The sequence below is a fragment of the Oryzias latipes genome, chromosome 2 (assembly GCF_002234675.1).
Source record: "Oryzias latipes chromosome 2, ASM223467v1".
In the NCBI taxonomy this organism is placed as follows: Eukaryota; Metazoa; Chordata; class Actinopteri; order Beloniformes; family Adrianichthyidae; genus Oryzias; species Oryzias latipes.
Genome location: NC_019860.2, coordinates 15,275,354 through 15,300,647, shown reverse-complemented (window position 1 = coordinate 15,300,647; position 25,294 = coordinate 15,275,354). Strand labels below are relative to the sequence as shown.

The 25,294-nt window shown below is 39.7% G+C and overlaps 2 protein-coding genes across 13 annotated transcripts in view; one reads left to right on the top strand and one right to left on the bottom strand.

The window, feature by feature from the left end:
• Nucleotides 1–4,801, bottom strand: part of bmpr2 (bone morphogenetic protein receptor type 2) — a 39,064-nt gene extending 34,263 nt beyond the window's left edge. Inside the window, exon 1 of one of the 2 annotated variants that reach the window (XM_023965188.1) lies at nucleotides 3,809–4,801. In XM_023965188.1, coding sequence (XP_023820956.1) covers nucleotides 3,809–3,887 — 79 coding nt within the window. In that variant the 5' untranslated portion in view covers nucleotides 3,888–4,801. The remainder of the gene's footprint in view (nucleotides 1–3,808) is intronic. The other variant, XM_023965187.1, reaches the window with a different exon arrangement.
• A 3,591-nt stretch (nucleotides 4,802–8,392) lies between these two features.
• LOC101167602 (dedicator of cytokinesis protein 9) overlaps nucleotides 8,393–25,294 on the top strand; it is a 76,311-nt gene continuing 59,409 nt past the window's right edge. For 3 of the 11 annotated variants that reach the window (XM_023965147.1, XM_023965125.1, XM_023965142.1), the window contains exon 1: nucleotides 19,694–20,143. In XM_023965147.1, the coding sequence (XP_023820915.1) occupies nucleotides 19,982–20,143 (162 nt within the window). In that variant the 5' untranslated portion in view covers nucleotides 19,694–19,981. Of the gene's footprint in view, nucleotides 8,755–19,691; nucleotides 20,144–25,294 lie in introns of those variants that run through there. The other 8 variants (XM_023965140.1, XM_023965164.1, XM_023965170.1 and 5 more) reach the window with 5 other exon arrangements.

Genomic DNA, 25,294 nt, shown 5'->3' with positions numbered 1-25,294 from the left:
TTCAGAGCACAACATGTGCAATCAAATTAGTCAAATCACGTGGCGAGGGTCAGAAACATGGCGGCAGGAGTAGAACGCTTTCAGGTGTGGCAGGTAAATTTAAGGAATAAAGGCCCGGATGATCGGGACGATTGGATGAGCTTGATTCCTGAAACCGCAGATCAGACGGGTAACAATCCCTCCCATCCCTATACAGCCATCCTGCCGGGCTGTCTGACTCGGCCAAATCAATTTTGGCACAGTACACCAATTTAGATTTATCGACTGTCTGTGTGACATGCATGCAGTCATGTGAACAAGTGAAGCGGACCCCGCACCGTCTGACGGGGTTTAATGGACCAGGTTGAAGAAACAGCTCTTTGATCCTTTCCAGGGATTGTAATAAGGTAAACACTCAGATAAGCATCACCACATGACATATTACTCTGTCATTCACTTAGCTGGAACCAAATCAGGGTTAAGCAGAACAGACAGAGCTTAAAGAAAATAACAGTAGCTTCTCAGATTCTACAAGCCTCAGGTTCTCAAAAATAAGTTATGGGAAAAACTCAAAAGGGTAAAATCAGTTTTTTTTCCTGCTATACTGACTTGTTTGACTTTGACTAAAGTTTTGAGAAAACATTTATTGGAAAAGAAAAAACATTAAGAAAAGTGAAGCAACAGATGAAGGATTTGGACTTGTGGGTCAACCACAGGACCTGAGTTCTCGTGGTCATCAAGTTGACCAGGAACTCCTCAGTGCATCAGAGTATTCTTAAAAAAAAAAAAGGCCATCTGTCCTCCCACTAAATCTGGGTCACTCGGGGAAACAACTGTTACAATCAAGGCAAATCACAGCTGACTAGCTGAAATGAAATATATGAGGATGTGGTGATGATCTAACAAGCCATGGGAGACAACAGGAACAAGATTTGGGTTTTGGAAACACTTATTTTAGGTCATAAAATGAAGCACCTTCGAACCAATTTCTCTGCTTCTAATATCTTATAGAACGTAACAAAAGCTATGAAGGGAAATCAGAAAACTGAATACATTTGAAAAAAAGTTAATGAATGGAATTTGATGTTTTTAAAGGGAAAAATTCTATTATCACTGAATTTTAATATATATAAATACTGGGTAATAAAATCTATATAATAAATGTTTTTCAAATTTGTTATTTTTGTGAAATGACTGGAAAAAAATGAGCATCTTTGGTTAAATCCTTTCAGGATTTTATTTTGACACATTTTTCAAGGTAACTGTGGTTAAGATGACGTAACTTTCTGAGACCAGATGACTAAACGACACTTTAAAAGTGTCTTTGACCAAGAAACAGCTTTAAGCTCCTTCCTTTGGCAGCTTCACGACATGATGAGAAAAATAAGAGACATGGTGATGCCTCCTGAGTTACAGCTAAGATCATTTTAGAGTCACAGACTATTAAATATTTTCTCTGGAGACGCATCACCTTTTCCTTTTCCCGGATAACAAAGTAGTCATAGCAGCATCGGAAAAATCCAGTCATTTCTAATGTCTCACTTTGAAAGACAGCGTTACCTTTTCATCAAAATATATCAAGAAATGTTACTCTGGATTACTCAAAAAGATTTGAGCTAGGCCACCCCAATCACCTTTTGATCTATTTTCAAAGGGTTCCCAGTGGTCTTTTCAATTATAATTTTGCCGTTTTAAGCCAAAAATAAAAAGCCTCTGTCATATTCTAGGATATAGTATTTACAGAGCGGCAGTAGTTCGTTCAAATTTTGAGTTGTAGGTGGGACTGTTGGACCCCGCCCCCTCCTCTCCTTTCCATTGTTCAGCGTACTTTCTGCACCACAAATACGTTTTTTTTGTATTCATGTTTTCGTCTTTTCCTGATTCACATGATTTAAATGAAAAAATAGATTTTAAAGGTCAATTTGCTTTTATCTGAATGGTTCTTTAAAAAAAAGGAAATCAAATATTTAGATTGAATAATTTAGTTGGTTTGTGCGAATTAGCATCCCATCACTTTGCGTACTTATTTACTCATTTCGATTGCAAAGCCATAATTTGAAAAGAATCTTCAGTATTGACTGGGGCTTCACGATATGAGGAAAACTCGCAGTTTGCGATATTAGTGATCAATATTACGATGATGATATAATTTGCTATACATGAACAAATAGCAAAACATCTAAATACGTCATTTCCCTTTCGCTGCAAACGTTTACTTTAAATAAGAGTCAAATAACTTAACTTACACTTCAAATGACCCTCGTCTGCATAGGAGGCGAACACGTAGCAAAAGGGCTCCATCGGATTGGTCAAATGCATTAAAGGATTTACTTGGGTCGTTAAATACCTCAAGCTACCATAAGATTGTTTTAGCACATTTAAGGTTACCATTCCTCGCAATTTTTGCAGACTTTGGCGATATGCGTTTTGCACAGCTTGATAAATTTGCGATTTATTGTGCAGGCCTAGTATCGACACAAAGCAGTGCAGAAGTATCCTTTAAAATCCAAGAATTCATCATTTTATCCAGTTTTTCCCCCTCAAACTGTAAATAATCAATTATATTGTACAAAAAGTTGTTTTGGACCAGATTTGAATGCATGAATCAATATTCATTCGAATTGGATCGGTATTTTGACTGTAATGCACGGCCCCAGCTGTGATTAGAACCCCTAAAGGCCCGTACACACCGGGACGAATATTCGCCAGGCGTTATTCGCCAGCGTTTTTCGCAACGTTTTTTGTGTTCACACCCAGGCGATTTTCGCTGACGGTGAGCCGAGCGAACATGCAATTTCATTCCCTGACATTAGATGGCGCTTAATGTAAACAGAAATACTCCTGTACACAAGGTGGCGCTGCGCAACTTTACGCTTCTTAAAGTCGCTTTTCACTCAGAAGAAGATAGCAAGTATTTACGCGCTTGTCAGAATAATACAAAGAAAACATGAATATTTCAAGCATCAGTAGCTCCAACTGGTACTTGGTAAGGGGATATAAGAATGTCCGTCATTATTTCTTTGCGGCAGTGTAGACGCTACTTGGCGTCTATCTTCTTCGCTGGTATGTGTGCTCAGCAAGGCAGTTTTGTGTTTGAGCGCCCCCAAGTTGTGTTTTACTGTAACTTCAGAAGCTCCAGACACGTGTGCAAAAGCGCCATTCTCATTGGTCGAATAGATTTCGACGCGATGCGTCGAAAAAAAACAAACGAACCCGAGGCGTTTTTTTTTTTTGACGCTTTGTCGCGTGGCGTTTTTTCGCGTCGGTGTGCACACTCACTTTGGTGCCCTTTGTTTAGTCACGAGGCGTTAAACGTCGGCGAAATTCGTCCCGGTGTGAACAGGCCTTTAGTGGGGTTGGATGGGCATGGGCACACACACACACACAAACGCACACTCAGACATGAAAACACACTAACCCAGCAAAGGAGACCACCAACTCTCACTGCAAAAAGCCAGCCACCACTCTAAACCACTTATCACCAAGATGATGTATCCAGTCAAATCCATTCCCACACATTCCACTTGACCCCCTCCTCCCATCCTCCATGCAGGTCCTGCTATCTTATCAGACCCAAGGTCTCACAGGAGCCTGGCTTCACCTCCCAGTCCTGAGTACAAGTTGACAGACAGACTGAGGGATGTCTGTCTCGGATTTATTTTTCTTCCTTTTTCTTTCTCTCCCCTCCAGGCCTTTTGTACACCAAATGATTCAATATAAAGGAGACAGAGGTGCACTAAAAGACCATTCACAGACAGAAAAAGATGAAAATATTTAGCCAAATAAACATGCGAATCGTTTCTTGAAAGAACTAGTAACAGCCACCCACCAGCCACTGAAGTCAGAAGAATCGCGAGGCAAAACCCAAATTTAGTGAGAAATCTCATCGCGGTTTGGCCCACAGCCATGGCTCTTGTTCGTCAACTTTGGTCTGGTAGTTTCGGGCTCTTTTCCCCGTCCTCTTTTTGGTCCGTCTTCTGCGATATTATTTCCTGTCCCCCTTTTTTTTAATCCTCACGTCAGCTCGGTAAGTTGGACAGACATCCAGAGAAGCGGTGCAGCTCGGGGTTCAACGTGTAAAAATATTAAAAGAAAAATTTAAAAAAAATAGTCCAGTTAGTCCTGCTTTCCGCTCCGGCACAGACCGGACTCACAGCCGGGCCAGCTAACTTGTTTGTCGGATGAGTCGTCTGAGCGGAGTCCGCAAACCTCCATCTCGGCTAACTAGCATGCTAGCTACCCAGGCGACTGTCTGGCTGCTAGGAAAACTTGTGCAAAGAGATAAAGTATCGCAAAAAATACCTAAAAGATGCTAATCTTATTCGTCTAAAAGCCTAGCTTCATCTGTAAATCGTATTTATTTCATTTTTGGTAGGTTATCCGTTCCCAGTTCTCCTAGTTGAGGGCTGACCGCAAACTAGCCGTGTAGTAGCTAGCTGGTTAGTTCTGCGCGTCCCGTCTCGTTTCTCGACCGAATTTTCCTCGTGAAAAAAAAAAAAAGACAAAAAAATCCGTCACAAGTCGCGAGCGCCGAACGGAGCCGTTCTGTTGGACCCGGATTTTCGGCCCCGGTGCTGACAGACGGCGGAGGGAGGAGATGGGTATCTGCCTGTCTAATCGGGGCGGATGGGAACGCCTCGTTTGCTGTCTCGTCTGGACCACTCGTCTCCGGTATCAAGTTGCTTTGGACGGCCCGGTAGTGGCGGCGCTCAGTCAGCCGGCGTGGAGCAGCGCCACTGTGCCGCAGACCGGAGACACGACACCGCGGAGAAAGCACCAAACAGGGGCGTGCACTGCTGCAGCCCAATCCGAGCTAAATAAACAAACCCACAATGCACCCCAAAGATACAAAACGTTTGAATTTTATATTATTTATTGAAACATTTAAAATGATTTAAATTATATTTTTCATACTTAGTAGATATTTTAGTTAAATCACTAATGGAGAATAAAATGTATTACAAATGCTAAGAAAAAAACGTTTTTTCATTTATTTGAATTTTTTTTATTTGCACATAGTGTGTAGTGTCAAGGTTTCATATTTTGTATGTGCAGTGTTTGTTAATAAAGTTTATTCAAAAAAATAATTAATTACTGAAAAAGACGTTTCTGCAGGGGTGCTGGATCCTTTATGTCACAAATTACTTATATTTCTTGAGCAACACATTTTCCCAAACAATTTGTTTCCTTCTTCAAATACTTTTAGTCAATAATATCATAAAAATGACAAGTTGGAGGAATTTCACAAAACTACATGATCAATAATGTAAATTATTATGAAAAAATGATTATGACAAAACCACAGTAAATGTACAGAAAGGTATGATTTCTGGACATGACATTCAAACAATATAAATGTTTCACTCAAATAATCATTTCAATTAGCATTTTATTGCCATATATTAGCATGTTAGTTGGCACGAGTTTATATTTTGTGTGGAAAATGAGTATTTTGGGACCACAAATTTGGATTTTCGTCAGGGGCGGAGCTTGAACACCAAAATGGAAGGCCTTTACAAATGAAAAGATCATTTCTTCTCATTTTATTATTAATATTGCTTTTATTTTATTTAAAAATATTGCATTTTTTAATTTGTGCAATATTTAATGAAGCTTGTATTGATGATATCTTAATTTTAGTTAATAATGATATTAATATTGAATTAGGGGCTAAGTGTGGGGCAAAGCTTTTTGCCGGGGGGGGGGGGGGGGGTCAGCTGCCTCCCCTTGCCCCCCCGTAGCTCCGCCTCTGGTATTAGTATTTTGTGGGCAGTTAATAATATGTACTGGGCACAAATTAGTATTTTGTGGGGAAATTTTAGTAGTTTGTTGACACAAAATACTAATTTTTAGTCATAAATGAGCACTTTTCTACACACAAATTTGCACCTTTATGCACACAAATTAGCATTCTGAGGCTACAAATGAGCGTTTTGTGACCCCAAATTAATAGTATGAATTGTTGATACTAAAATACTAATTTGTGTGCCCAAAATACTAACAAAAATTCTGATTTGTGGCCACAAAATACTAATTTGTGGTCAGAAATGACCATTTTGAGGGAATATTTTGTAATTTTTGATTGAATGCCATGGGCTCCATAAGATTCAGATTGATTGGGTTTAAAAAAAATACTTTAGGAAAATGTAGTTAGTGTCTTAAAATTTGAACAAGTTAAAACCACGTATTATTATATTATATATTATTTGTTTGTTTTATTACATTTTAATGTATCTATCCTGTTGGTTTTTTTAGGCTACTGTTTTAAACAGTATAAACAGATAAATAATTTGAAAAGTGTGCACCAAGCAAATGCATGATTGCATGATGTTTGAATTTTAGGCCTTTTTGGCTATAAAAAAAAGTTTGTTGTAATTTTATGATGTGGACATAATTTTCTAAATATTTAATTTACATTAAGTCAACTAAGGTTTTACATTCTCTGATGGCTATTTGAAATCCTTTGCTGCCTCTGTGTGGCCAAAATTATGAATTTTAGTCTCAGTGGTGTTAATCCAGCAGGTGGCGAACCTAATCTATATTTTTGTACTTTCACATTTTCAGTAATGTAAATAATCGCTGGTGGCTGTAATTTGTCTACTGTCTACCTCAGTGTTTTTCAACCTTTTTTGAGCCACGGCACACTTTAACCTTGATAAAAATCCCGCGGCACACCAGCATCCAAAAAAAAAAAAAAATAAGCAGAAATTCATGGTCTCTATTGATCAACAGCCCCCCCCCCCCCCCCCCCCCCCGCAATCTCACGTGCATTTTGTGATAATTGTGGCCAAAAAAGCAGGAAGTTGCGGCTGTTCTTTCTAAGAGATGAAATAAAAGTTAAATTAGAAAATTTAGAAACTGTTTGTTTGTCCGTTGAGGTTTCTAGACATTTCACGCGCACTCATTGTGCGCTGGGACACTGGCCCTTTAAGCCAATGCATCATGGGAGATGTAGTGTGAAAACTGCCGAAAAAGGGCAGAAAGACTCGCGTCTGTGAGCTTCATTGTTTTGTTCACGGTCTGACACCGGACTCTGTGGAAAGCTACACCGCTAAAGACGAGCTTTAGCTGGTATTTTTGTTGGAACTGAGAGAATTTATGAGCAGAATTAAGAACAAGGAAGTGAAGACTTTAACCACTTCTGATTGGTCAGACTGCTGACATGTGATTAAGCCTTCAACAATGATTGGCGGAGACAGGTAAAGGGGCGGGACTTTCCCGCAAACCGCTATAGCTGCTGGTAAATACCGTCATTCTTATCAAAATGTCTTTAATAGAATCAAATAAACACAAAGAAAAAGTAATTTTAAGATCTTTTATATTCCTCACTACTCAGTGTTTTATCAGGGCCTGTTTGGATGAATAAAGAGCTGATTTCCTGGAGATGGAAAATGTTTTTAGATCAGTGAATGATTAATGAGGGTAATTTCCCACGGCACACTTGACCATCTCCCACGGCACACTAGTGTGCCGCGGCACACTGGTTGAAAAACACTGGTCTACCTAATATTCATTTTTGACTACCTGGATTAAACTTGGGAGAATACAATAAGATTTAATCCATAATCTGTCCAATCTGAGGATTTAAAAGAGAATAGGTTTACAGAACTAGTTTTTTTTTAAGTAATTACAGAAAAAACGTATTATTTAAAAAACAATACATAACCTTATTGGCAGGTGAGATAAAGATGACTAAAATGGCTGTTTTGATCAAATTTCGGTGTGTTTCAAATTATCCCTATTTTCATAAAGTTGTAACAAAAATCAAAAATTTGGACAGATTGATTGTTTTCTCTGCTCTCATAGCTATTCTGCTTCTGAGCCAGATCTGTTAAATATTAATTATTTTCATCAAATACATTCCGACATTTATTTATTTTTGTTTTTCTCAATCTAAATGACTAAATTGAGGTAATTGGTACATTTGTCTGTGTTTTCATTTTCAATATCAATAAAATTAAGTATTTAAATAGGGAAAAAGAACTAAAGTATCTTGTTATTAAAAGTTATCATTACTTAAGGTTCTATTTGGATTTAAAACTTTACGTTTTATAGGAAAAATATTTATTGTTAAAAAATATTTTATGAATGTATTTAGATATAATGTGACCATAACCTAATTAAATATTGAATTTTAAATAAAATATTTTTTAAATCAGTTTGATACAAGAATAAAAGTTTGGTAGAAAAATACAATAGAAAAACTTATTAAACATATAATTTGTAATGATTTTTAGGCACTAACATTGAATGAAAGGCTAAAAAATGCTGTCAGTGGGGGGAAATGAAGAATGCAGGCGCACGCGAGCCCTAACCGTAAGTCCACTAGATCCGCCCCTGGTGAGGCTTTGACTTTGATGTGACCGGTGCTGTCCAATTGGAGATGAGAGCACGGGGGAAAAGGGGCGTGTCAGTCCGTTTGATGCATTCTCTGACGGGACAGCTTCAAGCAGGCTCCCAAAGTCTCTGGATTTAACAGTTGGTGAATATTCGGAGCTCGACGTCACCTCGTGTCCGTGCATGAATCCCAACAGAACCGAAATGGAGCCTTAAGCAGCGCGAGCCCTCCTTCACTTCACTTCACTTCACCCACGGTCGCCGCTCTGCAGCCAGCGTGGATCCGTCTGTTCCCCCTCACCTGGCTGCGTGGTGGGCCGCACGATGGCCGCTGCTGCACCTGAGCCAAGGAAGTTCACCCGGGGGCTCAACAAGCCCGGAACTGCCGCGGAGCTGAGGCAGAGCGTTTCCGAGGCCGTCAGGACGTCCGTGCTGATGGTGAGGAGCAGCCACAGCACCAACTCCAGAGCAGCCTTACCTTAAAAGGAATAGTTCTTAAGAGCCGCTCGGATGAAAATCGTGTTTCAACAAGTTCCGGTGGCACTTTTCTGAAGTTTAAGGTTAAAATTACATTTCTAAGTATTTATTTATCCAAATCGTTGTGAATCGGCAACAGACGAAAACATGCCATTGGAAAAAGACTGTAGGTGTGACGTAGAAGCTTCCTGGTTCAGTTCTGATGCATGTTCTTGTTGATAACCAATTCCTTGAACTGTACAGCTGCATAGCTTCAATGCTACTTACCACTTTTGTTGCACCTGTATTGCTTATTTGGGGGTGTGAGGGGCTGTAAGGTAGAGGGAGAGAGTGTAAACAAAGGGATGATGGGAAATAGGGACAGGCTTACCCCGGTCAGAGGTGAATTTCCAGTGAACTCCTGCCGTTCTGCCGAAACTAAGGCAGCTCTACGCTAGCGAAGATGACCGGCAACTACTTAGGACATCATCGAGTGGTAGTAACGTCCAAATTTGAAGCATTGACTGTGTAATATATAACTGGACGTCACCCACAGGAAATGCCTTGCTTCTGGTTCCAACCAAATCAAGTCAATTCCGTCGCCATTTTTTCATGCGATAATTCCTTCGCCATGCTGGGGCTACATGTCCTCAATAAGCTGTGAATGGCCCCGTCTACATTTCTATGGCAACCGTTCGATGCGAGAAGCTGTAGGGGTAGGGAATTCATTCGGGTTCGGCCTTTGTCCAAAATAACGACACAGGTTTTAAAATTTTTTTTTACGAATTTTGGCTAAAAACAGCATAAAAGACCACTGCTTTTAAAATTGACGATAGGAGTGGGACCTCAAGTAAAAGTAAAGGGTTACTGCCCAAACTTTAATTTAAACATGCACTTTGGTCATGAAAAAGGTAAGAATCAATTAAAAAAAAATCATACTGTGGAAGTTCTGGTATTTATGTAAAAATATGAAGTAAAAATGTAAATTAACTGACAGTAAGAAAACACTCTTTGGTTTACAGTTTTTGTAGCATAATTACTACACATTTTTACAGCAATATTTCAAAACAGATGAAAATGTAGTGTAAAATAATTACTTAGAGTACGTTTTTTTATATTTAGGCTACTTGAAAAAGGGATGATATTGCTAAAAATGTCTCTGGGCGTACAGTTTAATTTAATTTATCTTTTTTTTTTACAGTTAAAAAACCATTTAGGCAAAACTGACCAATTCGCTCCTTCCTTTCTGTGTCAAGATGTGTGCAGCTATTCTGTCAGCAGCTGCTGCATGTTTCATGTCTGACTTCAGTTACAACTTTCTCTGAGGTTGCCAGGTAACTGAAATGCACACTGCCTGGCCACCACGCATAGTGCCCGCACACCTGTTCTGTGTGCATTCTGTCACCTGAAGGCCCATCTTACAACCAGGAGCAGTCAACGGATGATTGTTCTGATTTTAGGCCAAAATGTTTGTTTCTTGCAGTTTCTGGCATAATGGGGTTCAGCATGTTGATTGCATATTGGATTCCTTTGCCGTATCCACAACAGTGACCCAGCTAACACTGTGGCGATTATCTTGTCGCATAATGATAATCAATGTGCCATTTTTTCCCCCCATCACTGTTGGCTTCTGCTGGCTTTAAAGGACCAGCACACGTTCCCAATGGTCTTTTAATGATGATTATGCCGTTTTTAGCTGTTTACTTTGAAATAGTTTCTGCAGAGCGGCAGTAGTTCATTAGAAATGCACTTCTGAGTTGTGGCACAGTATAAGCCTGCCAATACTTCCCATCATCCCTTTATTTAAAGGCTCTCTCGCCAGTTTACAGCCCCTCATATCCCCTAACCTAACATTACTGGTGCAACAAAAATGGCGAACAACATCGGAGCTATCCAGCTGTCCAGTTCTGGGTCAGATGGCAACTCAGATGAGGAAGACGTATTTGAAACTAGCCGTCTACACGTGGACGCCTCGAAATGGGTTTTTGTAGGATTATTTTTTTCAAGCGGCATTTTTTCGTCTGCTCCTGTTTCACAACAATTTAAATAAAGAAATGCAAACAAATGACATTTTAAACTGAATTTTATTAATATACTGTATGTCCTCCATAAGAGATAAGCCACAAAAACATGTTACAAACACATTTTTCATTGGAGTGGGTCTTTACTGGGACACTTGACTCTCGGTTATTAAAAAAAACTGGAAAAAGCATAAATCATAGAGTAAATGGGATAGAGGTTCAAATGGGTTTGGACTGACTTTAATTAAATAGGTTTGTCCCTACTAGGGCTGCACGATATGAAGAAAACTCGCGATATGCGATATCAGTGATTAATATTGCGATAACAATATAATTTGCGGTATATAAAAAATTAGCAAAACAGCCAAAAATATTATTCCCATTCCATTACAACAGCTTAAAAATTATACTACAAATGACCCTTGTTGACGCAGGAGGCGAACATACAACATAATAGGGCGCCATCCGATTAGTTAACAACATGAAGGGGTCCATCTGATTGGTCAAATGCAGAAAGGGATTCTTTCAATCCATTAAACACTTCAAGCTGCTATTAGATCGTTTGGCCACATCTAAGGTAACCTTTTATTGCAAATTTGCTGTCTTTTGCGATATGCATATTGCACAGCTTGATATTGCGATAACGATAAATTTGCGGTATATTGTGCAGGCCTAGTCTCTACTTTTAGATACTTCTAGCATCATGATGCTATGCTCTGCATCACTGACCATGATCAGCAAAGCTGAAACCATGAATATGGAACAATGGCACAGTTCAGCCAAACTGCACTGTTCAGGTTATTTCTCTAACCCTGAATGTAGCACCCCAACGGGGAAACTGCACTGCATTCATTACATGTGGTTGTTTTCTGATAGAAAGAAGCAAAAAAGAAAAAGTAAAAATCATTACTGTTATTTCCACCAAACTTGCCAACACTTCATCATGGCCTCACAGGATATAAAAATGTACCATTTCATACCAGACTACTGGATAACTGCTGAACTGCTTGTGCTTTTCCCTTTTTGTTTTGGCTTCAATAACTGGATCAGAAGGTTTAAATCTGGCTCTCATTATGGTCCAGTCAGGATAAACATCCTCTGCTCTGTTTTTGAGCGGGTACTTATGGTGCAGCTGCTGCACTGCTGGCCCGACATGGAACCAACATGCACTGAGGGTAACATCCTTGACAACTCCAACAGGATGTTGGGCGGTTGCCTAGCAAACTGTAACAGGTTTTGTTAAAAAGAAAATACAGAAAAAGACATGGACACAATAAAAGCTGTCCATTATTTAGTTGTCGTCTTTGTGATGTCCTTATCTATAGTATCTTAATAATCTCATCTTTGCCCACGGTCTGTAGTCTAACACAATGGATACCAGATCAGATCTCTGGCTTTTATTAAATAATGAATGAGGTGATGGTAGGTGTCCTCGCTATTTTTGAACTCGCCCTTTTTCTTCTCTGCAACCTGGTGTCACACTAAGCCCTTTGGGGACGATTAATAATGAACGCAGTGCTTGCATATGCTGTAAATCATCTCGATCCAATAATGAGGTATTGTTGGATGTGGAACGCGTTGGGCACAGCATATGTGGAGCAGGACTGGCCGAAGGTCAGCCATGTCTTTTTTTCGCTGTTGATAGACAACAAAAGTTGAACGATGCACCTACTCCTGGTATTTGTAGTCATAACAACCGAATCCAAAGGTTTTCGGCGATCGAGGGTCGATTCCGCCCGAGAGGATTTGTCCGATTTAGAGTGTATAAAAAACTGCCGGAGATAATCTCCAGATTTGTAGACACTGTAGCACCGCTGACCTGAATCTGTGTCATGATACTGAAGCTGCGGTGGCGTTTGTTTGGCCTTCAGCTGATCTTTGCAGTACCGAGTCGCCGTATTTGTTGCCAAGGCTGCATACTTTCTTGCTTTGTGGTTTCTGTCCTTTCTGTATTTAGGCTTCCTCTGTCTCTGTCATTACCATGCTCTGTCTCAAGTAAACACCTTCAGAAAGTTAAAATCCTTAAGTCTTAGTTGTGAAGTTAAGTTACCAGTAGAAGGAAATCCTCCGCTTTTGAGTAGCTAAGGAATTTATAGACGTGACTCTGCGGCGTTCACCAGGGAGCCAGTGTGGTTTTTGTTTTTTAACTACATGGCTTTTACTGCGTAGCTGCTGACTTGAATGAGCTTTTAAGGGTGGGTTCAGAACTTGGCAACATCTGCTGTGGTTTTTATAGCCGCTGTTTTCGTAATTAAGACAATCTGCTTTTTAGTTTGTCCACCTGAAAGAATAAATCGACTTTAGAGACGGCTGAAAATGGAAAAAGTTTATAATTGGACAAAAAGGTATTTATAAGCATTTACCTAAAGGAATGTTTTTGTTTGCTGAGATACCGTAATTGCCGTTAAATGCGCCTGAAACTCAAACATGTCGGCCGTGTTGTTGCATTGAATAGACACATCACTTTGTTTGCTGCTTTCACACACCTGCAGCAGTCTTTCATGTGTCAAAGTGTCCGTGACTGAGAACCCCACACTGCTGCTGCTGCTGGTCATAGGTTGGCGCCAGTGTTTGGGAGCCGATCCGCCATCAGTGTGTGAGTGCATGGGTGAATGGGACTGTGACTGCGAAGCGCTTTGGGCCTCCTAAGAAGATTGTAAAGCGCTATATAACCCTTGTGCTATCTGGTGGGGTCCAGATGACCCCACCCTTACATTGACCTGTTATCCCTACCATGACAAAAGGTCGATAAAAGTGGAGAGGATTTCATGTAATCCACGGACACCAGTGAAGATCAAGAATCATTGAGGAAAAAAGTTTCAGAGCCTTGGAGGCATGTTAACTTTGAGAGTGGGGTCATCTGGACCCCACAAGATAGCACAAGGGATAAGTATACGACCAGGAGAAAAGTGGCGTCTTATTTCGGCTTTGCACCGTTATGCAACACTTTGACATGATCAGCTGATTTACGCTGATTGCATAAGCACTTCACTATTAAAAAGTGTTGCAAATCAGCACAAAGCTGCTTCTTACTCCCTCAGAACCCGCTGGAATTACGTTAATTTCTAATTCGGTTGAAGAATGACTGTATTCGAAAGAATGGCGAGTTGTCTGTAGGTAGTTTAAATAAAGTTGTACATCATAAGGCTAACCTTGGGGACAAACAAACAGATCCAGCTACTAACAAAGATGAAAATAGCTAACCAAAACAAAACAAAAACCTTTTACTTGTTATTCCGAAGCGTTTTTTTTTTTTACTTCTTTTCCCCCCTTAGTGTTATTTATTTACAGTGTTCATTAAATTTACAGCAGCTTTATTTTGAAAATTTGAAACAAAGTGATTCACTTTCACAAGCTCTCATTAGAAAAATAAAGTTTTATTTGACATACAGCAGAGTTTTTGTTTGTGCTGAGTGTCAAAGATAGTGTCTGCAGGTCCCATTATTCAAATCTTAGCATTCAGAAACCATTCTTATCTAACCAGCTCTCATTTCATGTTGTCATTAAACAGAAATCCACTCAAACTAACGTGCCAAAGCTCTCTTGGCCGGATTATCACGAGCCATACTTTCATTATTACGCATCTCTTAGGTTCTTTGCTTGGACTTGCGTTTCTCCAAGGAGTGTCTCTGCTTGCTGCTGTTTCTGCTGAGGGGCTCAGATAGAAAAAGAAATGGGGTTAATATCATCATCTGGCTTTTTCTACACGGTGAGTCATCTGTTCTTTTGTCGTTGCACGTTTTGCAGTCGCCTGGTGGAGGCAGCATTGATGCACCACATCTGTCTTGGCTGGTCCAGTGGAGAAATAATCATGACATGAGAATCCAAAGACCCACAACTATTGTGCATGTGTGTTTTCCATTTGTTCTTAGAGCATTATTGGGGATTAGGACCACTATTGAGCTTTGAACTTTGGCCATCCTCACACAAATAAGACACTTTCTCCAGCTGTTGCCAGGAGACCAGCCTTACATTTTTTTTTGTTTTTTTATCTTTAAATGTCCACTTTGGTGTAAGAATGACATCTTTTGCACAGCAAACGTTTCATTGAAGGATGAGTCATGCTGCTTTGTGTGAATCAAGTGAAAATGTGAGCCGTGGGGAGACTCCTTTTTTATTTTCATCTTTTTTTCAAACTAGATAGCACACTGAAACATTTGATAAATGACCAGCAGCAGTAAAGTGCACATAGACCTAAAAAAAATCACAAAGTGCTGTTATAAAAATGATTATTTATTTACAAAAAAAAGAGTTTAACTCATTTATTAATTTACCACAGTAAATCTTCATTTGAACTATCTTTAGGTACCAAGGAAGGCAGTTTTAATATTTATTTTAAGATCAATTGGGCTATAGTAAGCAGCATTTTAACCAGACAAAAGGAAACAGGGTTGAGTACATTTATATGCCCCCTCTAGCATTACGAGTGGGCCAGTCGTATATATTATATTATCAATCTGCACTAAAGTACATTAAGATATTTACAGTGTTCACTTGATGTCCGTTTTTCAGCTGCCTCCAGATTACAAAAGCACCCATTAAATGGATTTATTCTTGCAGACAGAACAGTAATTTTAAGAAAAAAACAATCTAGAAGAGGCTATGGATATGCGGTTTTATTTGCCCTTATGCCCATAAAGAGGGCAGGCAATACAGTATTTGTAGTGAGGGCTTTGCTACCTGTTGGCACAAATGAGAGATTCATATTATTGAATCATAAAATTTAAATTTGGAAGCATGATCTATTTTCAATGCATTCCCTGTGGTTTTTTGATTCTAATTACATCGTTTATAGACAGAATCTACAAACCTGTGTTGTTTTCTAGGACAGTTTCAGCAGAGCGGCAGTAGTTCGTTAAAAATTTGCCTCTCAGTTTTCGGTTGGATTGCTGGACTGGAGTAAACCGAACCCCTTCCTATCATTGATCTGTCTCCTGCTATCTTACAGCCCATCACAACCTCAACCAAACATTACTGGTGCAACACAAATCATGAGCAATATTGAAGCCGTACAGCCAAGATGCAGCTCAGACAAGACGAACGTGGATCTATTTGTCTACAAGGACGCTTTCATTGAATTTTTTTCATATTTGTTCTCAATCATCAGAAAAAGACCAAAAGAACATGCTAAAAAACTCTAAAGACACTTTTGTCATTGGTGTGGGTTTTTAAGCTAGCATGTAAACTCGATTGTACGATTGTAGCATACTCTATGAGGTACACTAAGATGTACAAATGTGACACAAATGAAGTCTTAAACCTGGATGAGTAGACTAAGATTTTAGCTTTGACATTTAACCCTTTAACGTCAGAGCTTTAGCTTCACTGTTTACATTCTTTAATCTACTGTACTTGGCTGATTGACGTTGTTTGTGTAAATGGTTGAAGACTTGCGGTGTGTCGGAGAGTGTGTGGTATAGATGTTGCCGCCGACATCTCCGGTGTGGGGGGTTAAAAGTCAACATAGACCTACACTGTGGCCTAAACTTTCATCGATCCATTTTCCAGATCCGCTTTGTCCCTTTCGGCATCAAAGGGATGCTGGAGCCTATCCCAGCCACAGTTAAGTGAAGGCATTGTGCACACTGGAGGGTCTGCAGTTCAACACTGATTCATACAAGCCTATGGATAATTTAGATTTATCAATTGACCCATGGGTTACATTTATGGATGGCGGGAGGAAGCTAGAGTACCCACAGTACCGTATTTTCACGACCATAAGGTGCACTTAAAAGTCTTAGATTTTCTCCAAACTCTAGGGGGCGCCCTATGAGGCGGTGCGCCTAAGGTGTTGTTGTTGGGCGTATTTGAAGACGGCGTGAGAACGGGGGACGGAAGTGTGGGCGTGAACAACTTTGTTTACAACATGGCTTATGAAGCACAGTTTAAACTGCAAGCTATCAGCTGCGCGGAGGAACATGGGAGCAGCTGCAGAGTATTCAAGATGAATGAATCCATGGTTTACAAGTGGAGGAAGCTGGAAAACGAACTCCGACAGTCAAGATGACGCAGCTGAGTTCATCTTACGCTCATACTGCAGTACAAAGATCGCAGACAAACGCCTCATTACCAACATGGACGGGGGTCCGCTGACTTTTAACATCCTGGTGAGTCGCGGTAGTGATACACACAAGTCGTTTTTTATTGTTGCTGGAGGCAGTGCCAGGCGAGTCACGCCACACTTTGTGAATGTATTGTAGAAGTTTTGGCTAAAGTGTCTGCTTGCACTTCTTTCGAAGTGCAGAAAAGCCGGCATCATTAATGAGGAGCCGCATAGCAACGAGACGGACTCGCGCGGAGTGCGCCGTAACATGCAACAAGTAGTCCGCTTTTTGTGAAAAAGCGATCCAAACCGAAAAAATAACAAGAATAAAGAACTAAAAACTGGTTCAGATACAGAAGATGAGGACTTTGATGGATTTTTAGATGCCGATTGATGACCAAAAAATAAATAAACAAATCACAACCAACTCAGTTTTGCTCCCACTGCCTTTTTTTAAAACACACAAGTGTTGTAAAACAAGTGAGTGTGTGCTGAAACTGGTGTGTCTGCGCAGGAAGGAGGGGGGCAGATTGCTCGGCGCGAGTGTGTGTGAGTGCGCATTCAGTTTGTGTTATTCAGTTACAGAGAACAGTAATAAAAAAGGATTCCTCTAAAAGAAGGGAGAATAGTTCTTTTAATAACCCGCTCTGGAGGCTCAGAGGGTCCGAACGGGGAAGTTAACCCCAAAGGAAGATCCGCCTTTTGCCCTGGAGAGGATCTCCCCTGTGGTCAGAAACGTCGTCGAAGGAAAGTCACAGTAGTAGGTTCACAGACATATCGCAGGAAAGTTCAACACTAGCATGCATATTTTAACGTTTCCACGGCCTAACACCCGGTGCGCCTTTTGTACAGTGGTGGACAAAATTGTTGGAATCCCTCAGTTAAAGAAAGAAAGTCCACAATGCTCACTGAAATGACTTGAAACGTTCAAAAGTAAAAATAAATTAAAATTCATTGAAAATTAAACAATCAAAATCAGCCATTAGATTTGAGTTGTTGATTAACAGAATTATTTAAAAAAACAAACTAATGAAATAAGGCTGGACAAAAATGATGGTACCCATAACTTAATATTTTGTTGCACAACCTTTTGAGGCAATCACTGCAATTAAACGGTTTTTGTATTTGTCAATGAGCCTTCTGCACCTGTCCACAGTTATTTTGGCCCACTCCTCATGAGCAAACTGCTCCAGTTGTCTCAGGTTTGACGGTTGTCTTCTCCAAATGCATGTTTCAGCTCCTTCCACAGATGTTCAATGGGATTCAGATCTGGGCTCATAGAAGGCCACTTCAGAATAGTCCAACGCTTTTCTCTTAGCCATCCTTGGGGGTTTTTGGCTGTGTGTTTGGAATCTTTGTCCTGTTGGAAGACCCATGACCTGCAACTGAGACCAAGCTTTCTGACACTAGGCAGCACATTTCTATCCAGAATGCCTTGATAATCTTGAGATTTCATTTTACCTTGCACAACTTCAAGACACCCTGTGGCAGATGCAGCAAAGCAGCCCCAAAACAGAACTGAGCCTCCTCCATGTTTCACAGTAGGGACAGTGTTCTTTTCGTTGTATGCTTCATTTTTAAGTCTACCAACATAGAGCTGATGTGTTTTACCAAAAAGCTCCAGTTTTGTCTCATCTGTCCAAAGGACATTTTCCCAGAAGCTTTGTGGCTTGTCAACATGCATTTTAGCAAATTCCAGTCTGGCTTTTTTATGATTTCCTTTCAACAGTGGTGTCCTCCTTGGTCGTCTCCCATGAAGTCCACTCTGGCTCAAACAACGACGAATAGTGCGATCTGACACTGATGTACCTTGATCTAGAAGTTCACCTTTAATGTCTTTGGAGGTTGTTCTGGGCTCTTTGGATGCAGTTCCAACTATCCGTCTCCTCAATTTGTCATCAATTTTCCTCTTCCTCTTCCAGGAAGGTTCGCTACTGTCCCGTGGGTCTTAAACTTCTGAATAATATGTGCCACTGTCATCACAGGAACTTCAAGCTGCTTAGAGATGGTTTTATAGCCTTTACCTTTACAATGTTTGTCTATAATTTTGTTTCTAATGTCCTGGGACAATTCAATCCTTCGCTTTCTGTTGTCCATGTTCAGTGTGGTCCACACCTTTTCACCAAACAGCAACGTGACTATTTGTCTCCCTTTAAATAAGCAGACTGACTGATTATGGGTCTGAAAATAGCTGTGATGTCAATTAAAGGACATACCTGAGTTCATCATGACCCACTGGGCAATTAGTTCTCAGTCTTTTATGGAGGTACCATGTCCAGCCCTATTTCATTAGTTTTTTTTTAAATACTTCTGTTAATCAACAACTCAAAAGTAATGGCTGATTTTAATTATTTAATTTTCAATAAATTTTAATTTATTGTTACTTTTGAACATTTCAAGTCATTTCAGTGAGCATCTTTAACTGAGGGGTACCAACAATTTAGTCCACCACTGTATTTGTCAAATACAAAAAAATCACCCATAACTGAGACTGCGCATCAACTCAGTGTGCCCTATGGTCGTGAAAATACGGTATTTGCCAGGATTTGCACCAGAGCCTTCTCATTCTGAGGCGAAAGTGTTAACCACAAACCAGTTCATTCATATTAAGATTTCCAGCAGGCATGCAGAAAGGCTTTTATTAGTGTGTGCTTCATTGTTGGTATTAGTCAGCTTGTGCTGTTGACAAAGCAGAGTCGAGAAGTGACTAAGCTATTCGTGCAGGGGGAGGGACGCTCCAGGGAGCAGGGAAGCGAGAGGGAGGGAGGGAGGAGATAAGGGAGTGAAAAATGGCAGGCATGAGTGAGGGTTGGCAGGGGTGAGAAAAGAGAGAGAAATCCAACCAGTGAATCAGAACAGCGGGCTGGAGCATCCTCAGCAGAAGGCTGGAGGAAGGAAGAGGAATGTGAGAGCTGACGCCCTGCTCCGACTGAATAAGCTGAAGGATGCACTCGTCCTTCATCCCTCCATCCTTGCTCAGCATCTCGAAGGAGGATACAACTCCACAGCTCAACTATTAGACTCGGGATTTGACGGTGGACTGTCAAGCAAAAGATTTTTATTTTCTAGTTGTTTTCTTTAGACAGAAGTATTGGCTGTTGCCTGGCTTTGAAGTTCCTACTGCAAGTTTGAGTATCTTGGCATCATGGGATGCACCGCCAGCCTGGTTCTGCTGGAGGGGCTGCGTACCATCCTTGAAAGGAATTGTAACTACAGTAAAGCAGCTGTGGAAATTAAGGCTTTGGAGGAAGAAGAGGAAACACTGAGCCTCAGGGAATCTCATCTATGGATTCCTACCACTGCTCTGGTAAGACCAGACAAAAACTACAGGCTAACAACTGATTTAACTTCCTCTGGACAAGACATTCAATTCCAACCCTGTGCTTGGAAACAAAAGCACAACTTAAGCTGGCTGTTTTTGAAGAAACAGATGCGTAATCTATTGCTTATTACTGTTAATGTACCCAAATGTACCCTAATAAAACCTTTTCCAGTAATCTAACTTACCTGCATTGTAGGTGGAATCAAATTTGAACTCAAACTTTCTTTCTATGTCGATGACTTACTCCTTTACATAGCAAACATTTCTTGATATTCTTTTTTGGGGTTTCTTTTATGTTGTTCATTTAATTAATAAAGTGTAATCAGAACCATGATAGTTTGCGCTCTAAAATAATTTATTACAGTTTTGTCATTTTTGGTGTTGGTTGTAGGTTGGTGTTCACCAAAACGTTAGATTTGTAAAAAAAAAAAGAAAATCTGTCACATTTCAGGTTTGAAACACAAATTCTCTACTTTATATCCTCTCAGTATCAATAAATTCAGCTAATACGATGATGCTAACAACGAATCAAAAACTGAACAATTAGTGAATAGTTTTACTTGATACTGGTTTTATTGGCCAATGCTGGTGTGAATTTAGAGTTTCCTCTTTTTCACACCATAGTAATATATTGTTATTCCATAATCTCAGAAAATTTATATGATGCAACCATCGGTTTCATTCAATCTAATTTCTGGATAACTTTCTCAACATTATCTAAAAAAAACTTGTAGCACTGATCTGCCACTGAGTGGCTCATACCGCCATTCACACTCTCAAAGGTTGATTTAGTTTAGCATCAAAGGACTTCTTTCCTTTTTGAATACAAAGACATTTCAAAAATCGTCCTATTGCTTAAAAGTAAGAAAGACAATTTTATTTGTATATTTTGTAGCTTTTTTCTATTCTTGGCTATTGGCATTTTAATGGACAATCAATAGGGAATGGATGAAGAATGTCTAGTTGGCCACATCGCAGATCAGCTGTGTTGTTAATTTTTTTCAGAGCAACATTGCTTTATTTATTTATTTATTTAATTTTTTTTTTACAGCGCAATGTGTTCTGTGTCTTGATTGGCATAGTCAATCTCCCTATGCATGTACAGAAGATATTGTGTTTGCCAAATCTTCTTAAATGTTCAATTGCGAGGAGATCTTTGTTTTTTATTTGATAAAACTTGACCTATTTTTCTACGAAGGTTTGAACTTTGAGAGTTTCAATAAGAAAGAAAAGTGTTAACCACAAACCAGTCCAATTTCCTCTGTCTGAGGATACTGTACTAAGTCTGTAGTGAGGGGTTTTAGAGCCTTGAAATCTCTATACTACTTCTTCACAGATTTCACGTATTTCGGGTTATTTTTATTTTTCATAATGTAACTGCTACGATAAGTGAGGGAACACTGTAAACCGTTTTTAAGAATCCATTCTTTTGTTGATAGCTATTTAGGAGTGTTATTGTAAAGCAAGTCAGCTCAAATATTTCGTATCCATTTATTTTTATATATAATTCATAGTTCTGTCTACGGGTTGGGGTTGAGTAAGAGTCAGAAAGCAACATAACTCTTGAATAACCTGGTTTAGATGAACATCAAGAAAGATCCTGAAAAGACAAGTAGTATCACTTGATAAAATACTTTCTTGGACATTTAGGCTAATGAATGTTTGAAAGAGTCCTAAATAACTCATTTTTTACTGAGGGTCTTAAGACCAGTGAGTAATGTAGCACTCTCATTTTTGTAGCTGTGACTCTATTTCCTTTAACAAAACCATAAAGAAGATGACATTTTATTAGTTTTCTGGTTTGCACCAGCTTTTTTATAGGGGTGGATGAACTGGTGAAGGCACGTCTGTTGAAACTCGTGCGTGGTCATCATGTGCGTCAGTCATGTTCTGTTCAGTCTTCAGCAGAGGACCCGTGGGAGCTCTGACATCATCAGGATTGGGGAATGCCCCCCTCCTCACGTTCATCTAGTCCCACATGGTTTTCTTAGGACTGCTTACAGTGACAATAACATGAGGCTGATTAGAAGACTTTAGATCACTCGCACTGTCTTTGATTCTGGGATTTGACATTAGACGTTGGGTAAGTGATTAACGAGTAGGCTCTTGTGCGACTAGCCTGAAATTTTACTCTATTTGAGGCAACACCCTTACATTTTTCACTCTGCGTTAGCAGACGTCGCCTCCCAAAGACTACGTCAGCTGGCGCTTATGCAATTCTCCACAGAGCTATGTAGCTCTCTGTTTATACAAATGTGTGTGCAGATCCCTTGCGTAGGGTGTAGAGGGCTCACATGTCCTAATTGGTTCAAGCTGTATGAAAACAAGTGGATCCCCTCCACTTCCTCCATTCGTCCCTATCGGACAGGTTTTACAGCAAAGCTCTTTAGCAGATAGATCTGCATGCTGGTTCCATCACACGCTTTTCCTGAGTGCAGATTAATGCAACGCTAACTGGTGGTATGGCCTGCTTGGTACCCGTGAATGCTCTAGGAAGCGTGATGGTGTGTAGGCAACATGAATGAAGGTGACGTCAGTCCAGCCAGGCTCTTGACAAGAGGCTGTTTATCCCACAGAGCTGGGAACTCTTTTACAATGGCCTATTGCCCCAATGGACAGCTGTGGTGCAGCACAGCCAATCCATTAGAGGATAAGGCAGTAGGCAAGTTTCCGATCAGAGGCAGTTTGGTTTCACCGCTGTGCATTTTTTTAAATACGCAGTTTCTTTTTCTTTTATAAAAGACATTTTTAAAGAAATGTTCTAAATATACAAAACTATGAATAAAAGAGTATTCTGTCATTTTAATCTTGGCTTTTCCTTTGTGAAAGTGTGAATTATGAAGTGTTTTTAAGATCTCATAAAAGCGTATTGATTTCTAAGCGGAGTCATTACTTATTAGGCGGAGGCCAATAAACGGGAACTCGTGGCTGTTTGTAGATAATGTGGGTTACAGGGCATCTCTCATGTATTGATCGTTTTCTTCTGGTTCCTTGACAGAGTTGTTGTTGGTGTGATTGTGACTGTTGTGCTCCATTTGCTTCTGGAAGTCATAACTTTGTGTAACAAAAAAGAAAAAAGTTGGATTTAAAACCGTTGAAGTCAAATAAATTTAATTTAAGATATTGATGGCTTACTTTACCTTACATAAACAACCTGTTTTCTTAGACAAGTTCTTAATTTTATTCTTACTGTCATGCAAGCATAACTCATTTCTGTGTTGTGTATCATTGGACATGCTATTTTAGTTTTGTTTATGTCCCCATGAAATGTATGGTTTTATTGCTAACTAGCATTGATAGAAATTGCTTGCAAGAGACAATGGTTCTCAATGTTCCTCCAATGTTTCTCCAGATGTTGGGTCAGTTTGAGATCATAGTTCCAACTGGAGTCAAATAGAAAGCAACATGTTAAAAACTATCATTGAACATGAACTTTACTGCACAGTTTTTAGCAGATATGTAGCATGCTAAGATAACCACACTGTGCTTATTTTTTTTCCTTTTTTAACTTTAAAGTGACTCCCATGTCACTGTGTCAGAATTTTGCTATGTCAGATTAGTTGTAAAAGCCTGATGCTATACGTACACATGTGCGTTCAAGAATGCATGTCACTTTTACTAGTGCCTTTCTAACACCTACAGTTGGAAAAACGACTCCAGCTCGTCTTTCGTGTGAAATGTTGAAGCAATGCAAATCTTGGGACTCTTAGTCCAGGCTCTTCTTTCACAGCTCTATTCCAATATATAAAAGATTTGGTGCTGTATAATTCTGGACGGGCACAAACTGCAATCATTTATTTGTCCTGCATGATCAATGTTAAAATGGTTGACACTTCCTTGAATTAAAAAGGGACGCCATCCATATGTCACTACCAGAGTCGAGTACCTGATGGGTCAAAGTTCAACTGGTTCAACTGTCAGCGGCATTGTGTACGTGGAGCCTCAGTCGAAGAATTTATGTAGGGATGCATGAACGCAGGAGTTTTTAAAACTGTTGACACATATGTTTTATTAAAAATGATCCCTTGAATGGGAATTGCTGAGGGCGGTGTGAACATAGCGTAACCCTATAACACCTGGAGCTTTAGCTCAGGAGCTTTAGCTCCAGTGTTAACGTTCTTTAATTTATCATAACTCTTCAGGAGTTTAAACAATTTAATTCAAACCAACTGATTCTGATACAGAGAAAAGCAGCTTTGCGCCGATACGTCACAATGTACGGTAAGTGTTGTGTATCGGTGCAAAGCCGTGTTCCTTAGCGGCAGAATCAGTTGGATTTCCGTTTAATGTGTAAGCGGTCAAACAGTTAGTACAAAGAGTGTGTGTTACTTCCGCTGTGGACAGTTAAAGTTACCGCTTTGCTGACATCTTAGGCATTTGCAACTAATTTTATATCACAAAATTCTTACTCATCTTTAACCCTCTTGCTATCCAAAACACGTTAAGTTGGGTGTGGGGTCATCTTGGCCCCGCAAAACAGCGCCTTGAACCTTTTTACTTCAATGATTCTTGATCTTCAGTGGTGTCCATAGATTACATGAAATCCTCTCCACCTTTATCCACCTTTGTCATGGTAGGAATAACACGTCAATGTAAGGGTGGGGTCATCTGGACCCCATAAGATAGCATGAGGAATAATGGAGTCACTTTAAAGTTGAGGAAGAAAAAGAAAAATTAGCTACATGTAATAATTTAGCATGGTACACAAACCACAAACAAACTGTGCTACCATCTAGTATTCAGTGATGACGCTAACAAATACTTCAAAAGTAGAAATGCAACCACCAAGATAGCACTATAAACCAATTTTAAAGGTTTTTTATTCAAATATTTCTTTTTTATTCAGAACTCCCCCCAAAAAAGATTAGCACGTTATCTATGGTTTCTGGCTGCTAAGAGATCACAAAACTATAATATACTATAATATAATTGTTAGCAGATATTTGCATTCAAAAAAGGCAATTAACGCATTTAAAAGCAGATTACAATTTGGAACTCTGTTATCTTTGTTGGCCAGTGTGCAGTTTTAAATATAGACATACCTGATATCGTACTGTGTATCCTCTGTAGAAATGAGAGCAAATATTGTAAGATAGTTTTTCCCTGGTGCTGCTTCAGTAATATATTTCTTTTTAT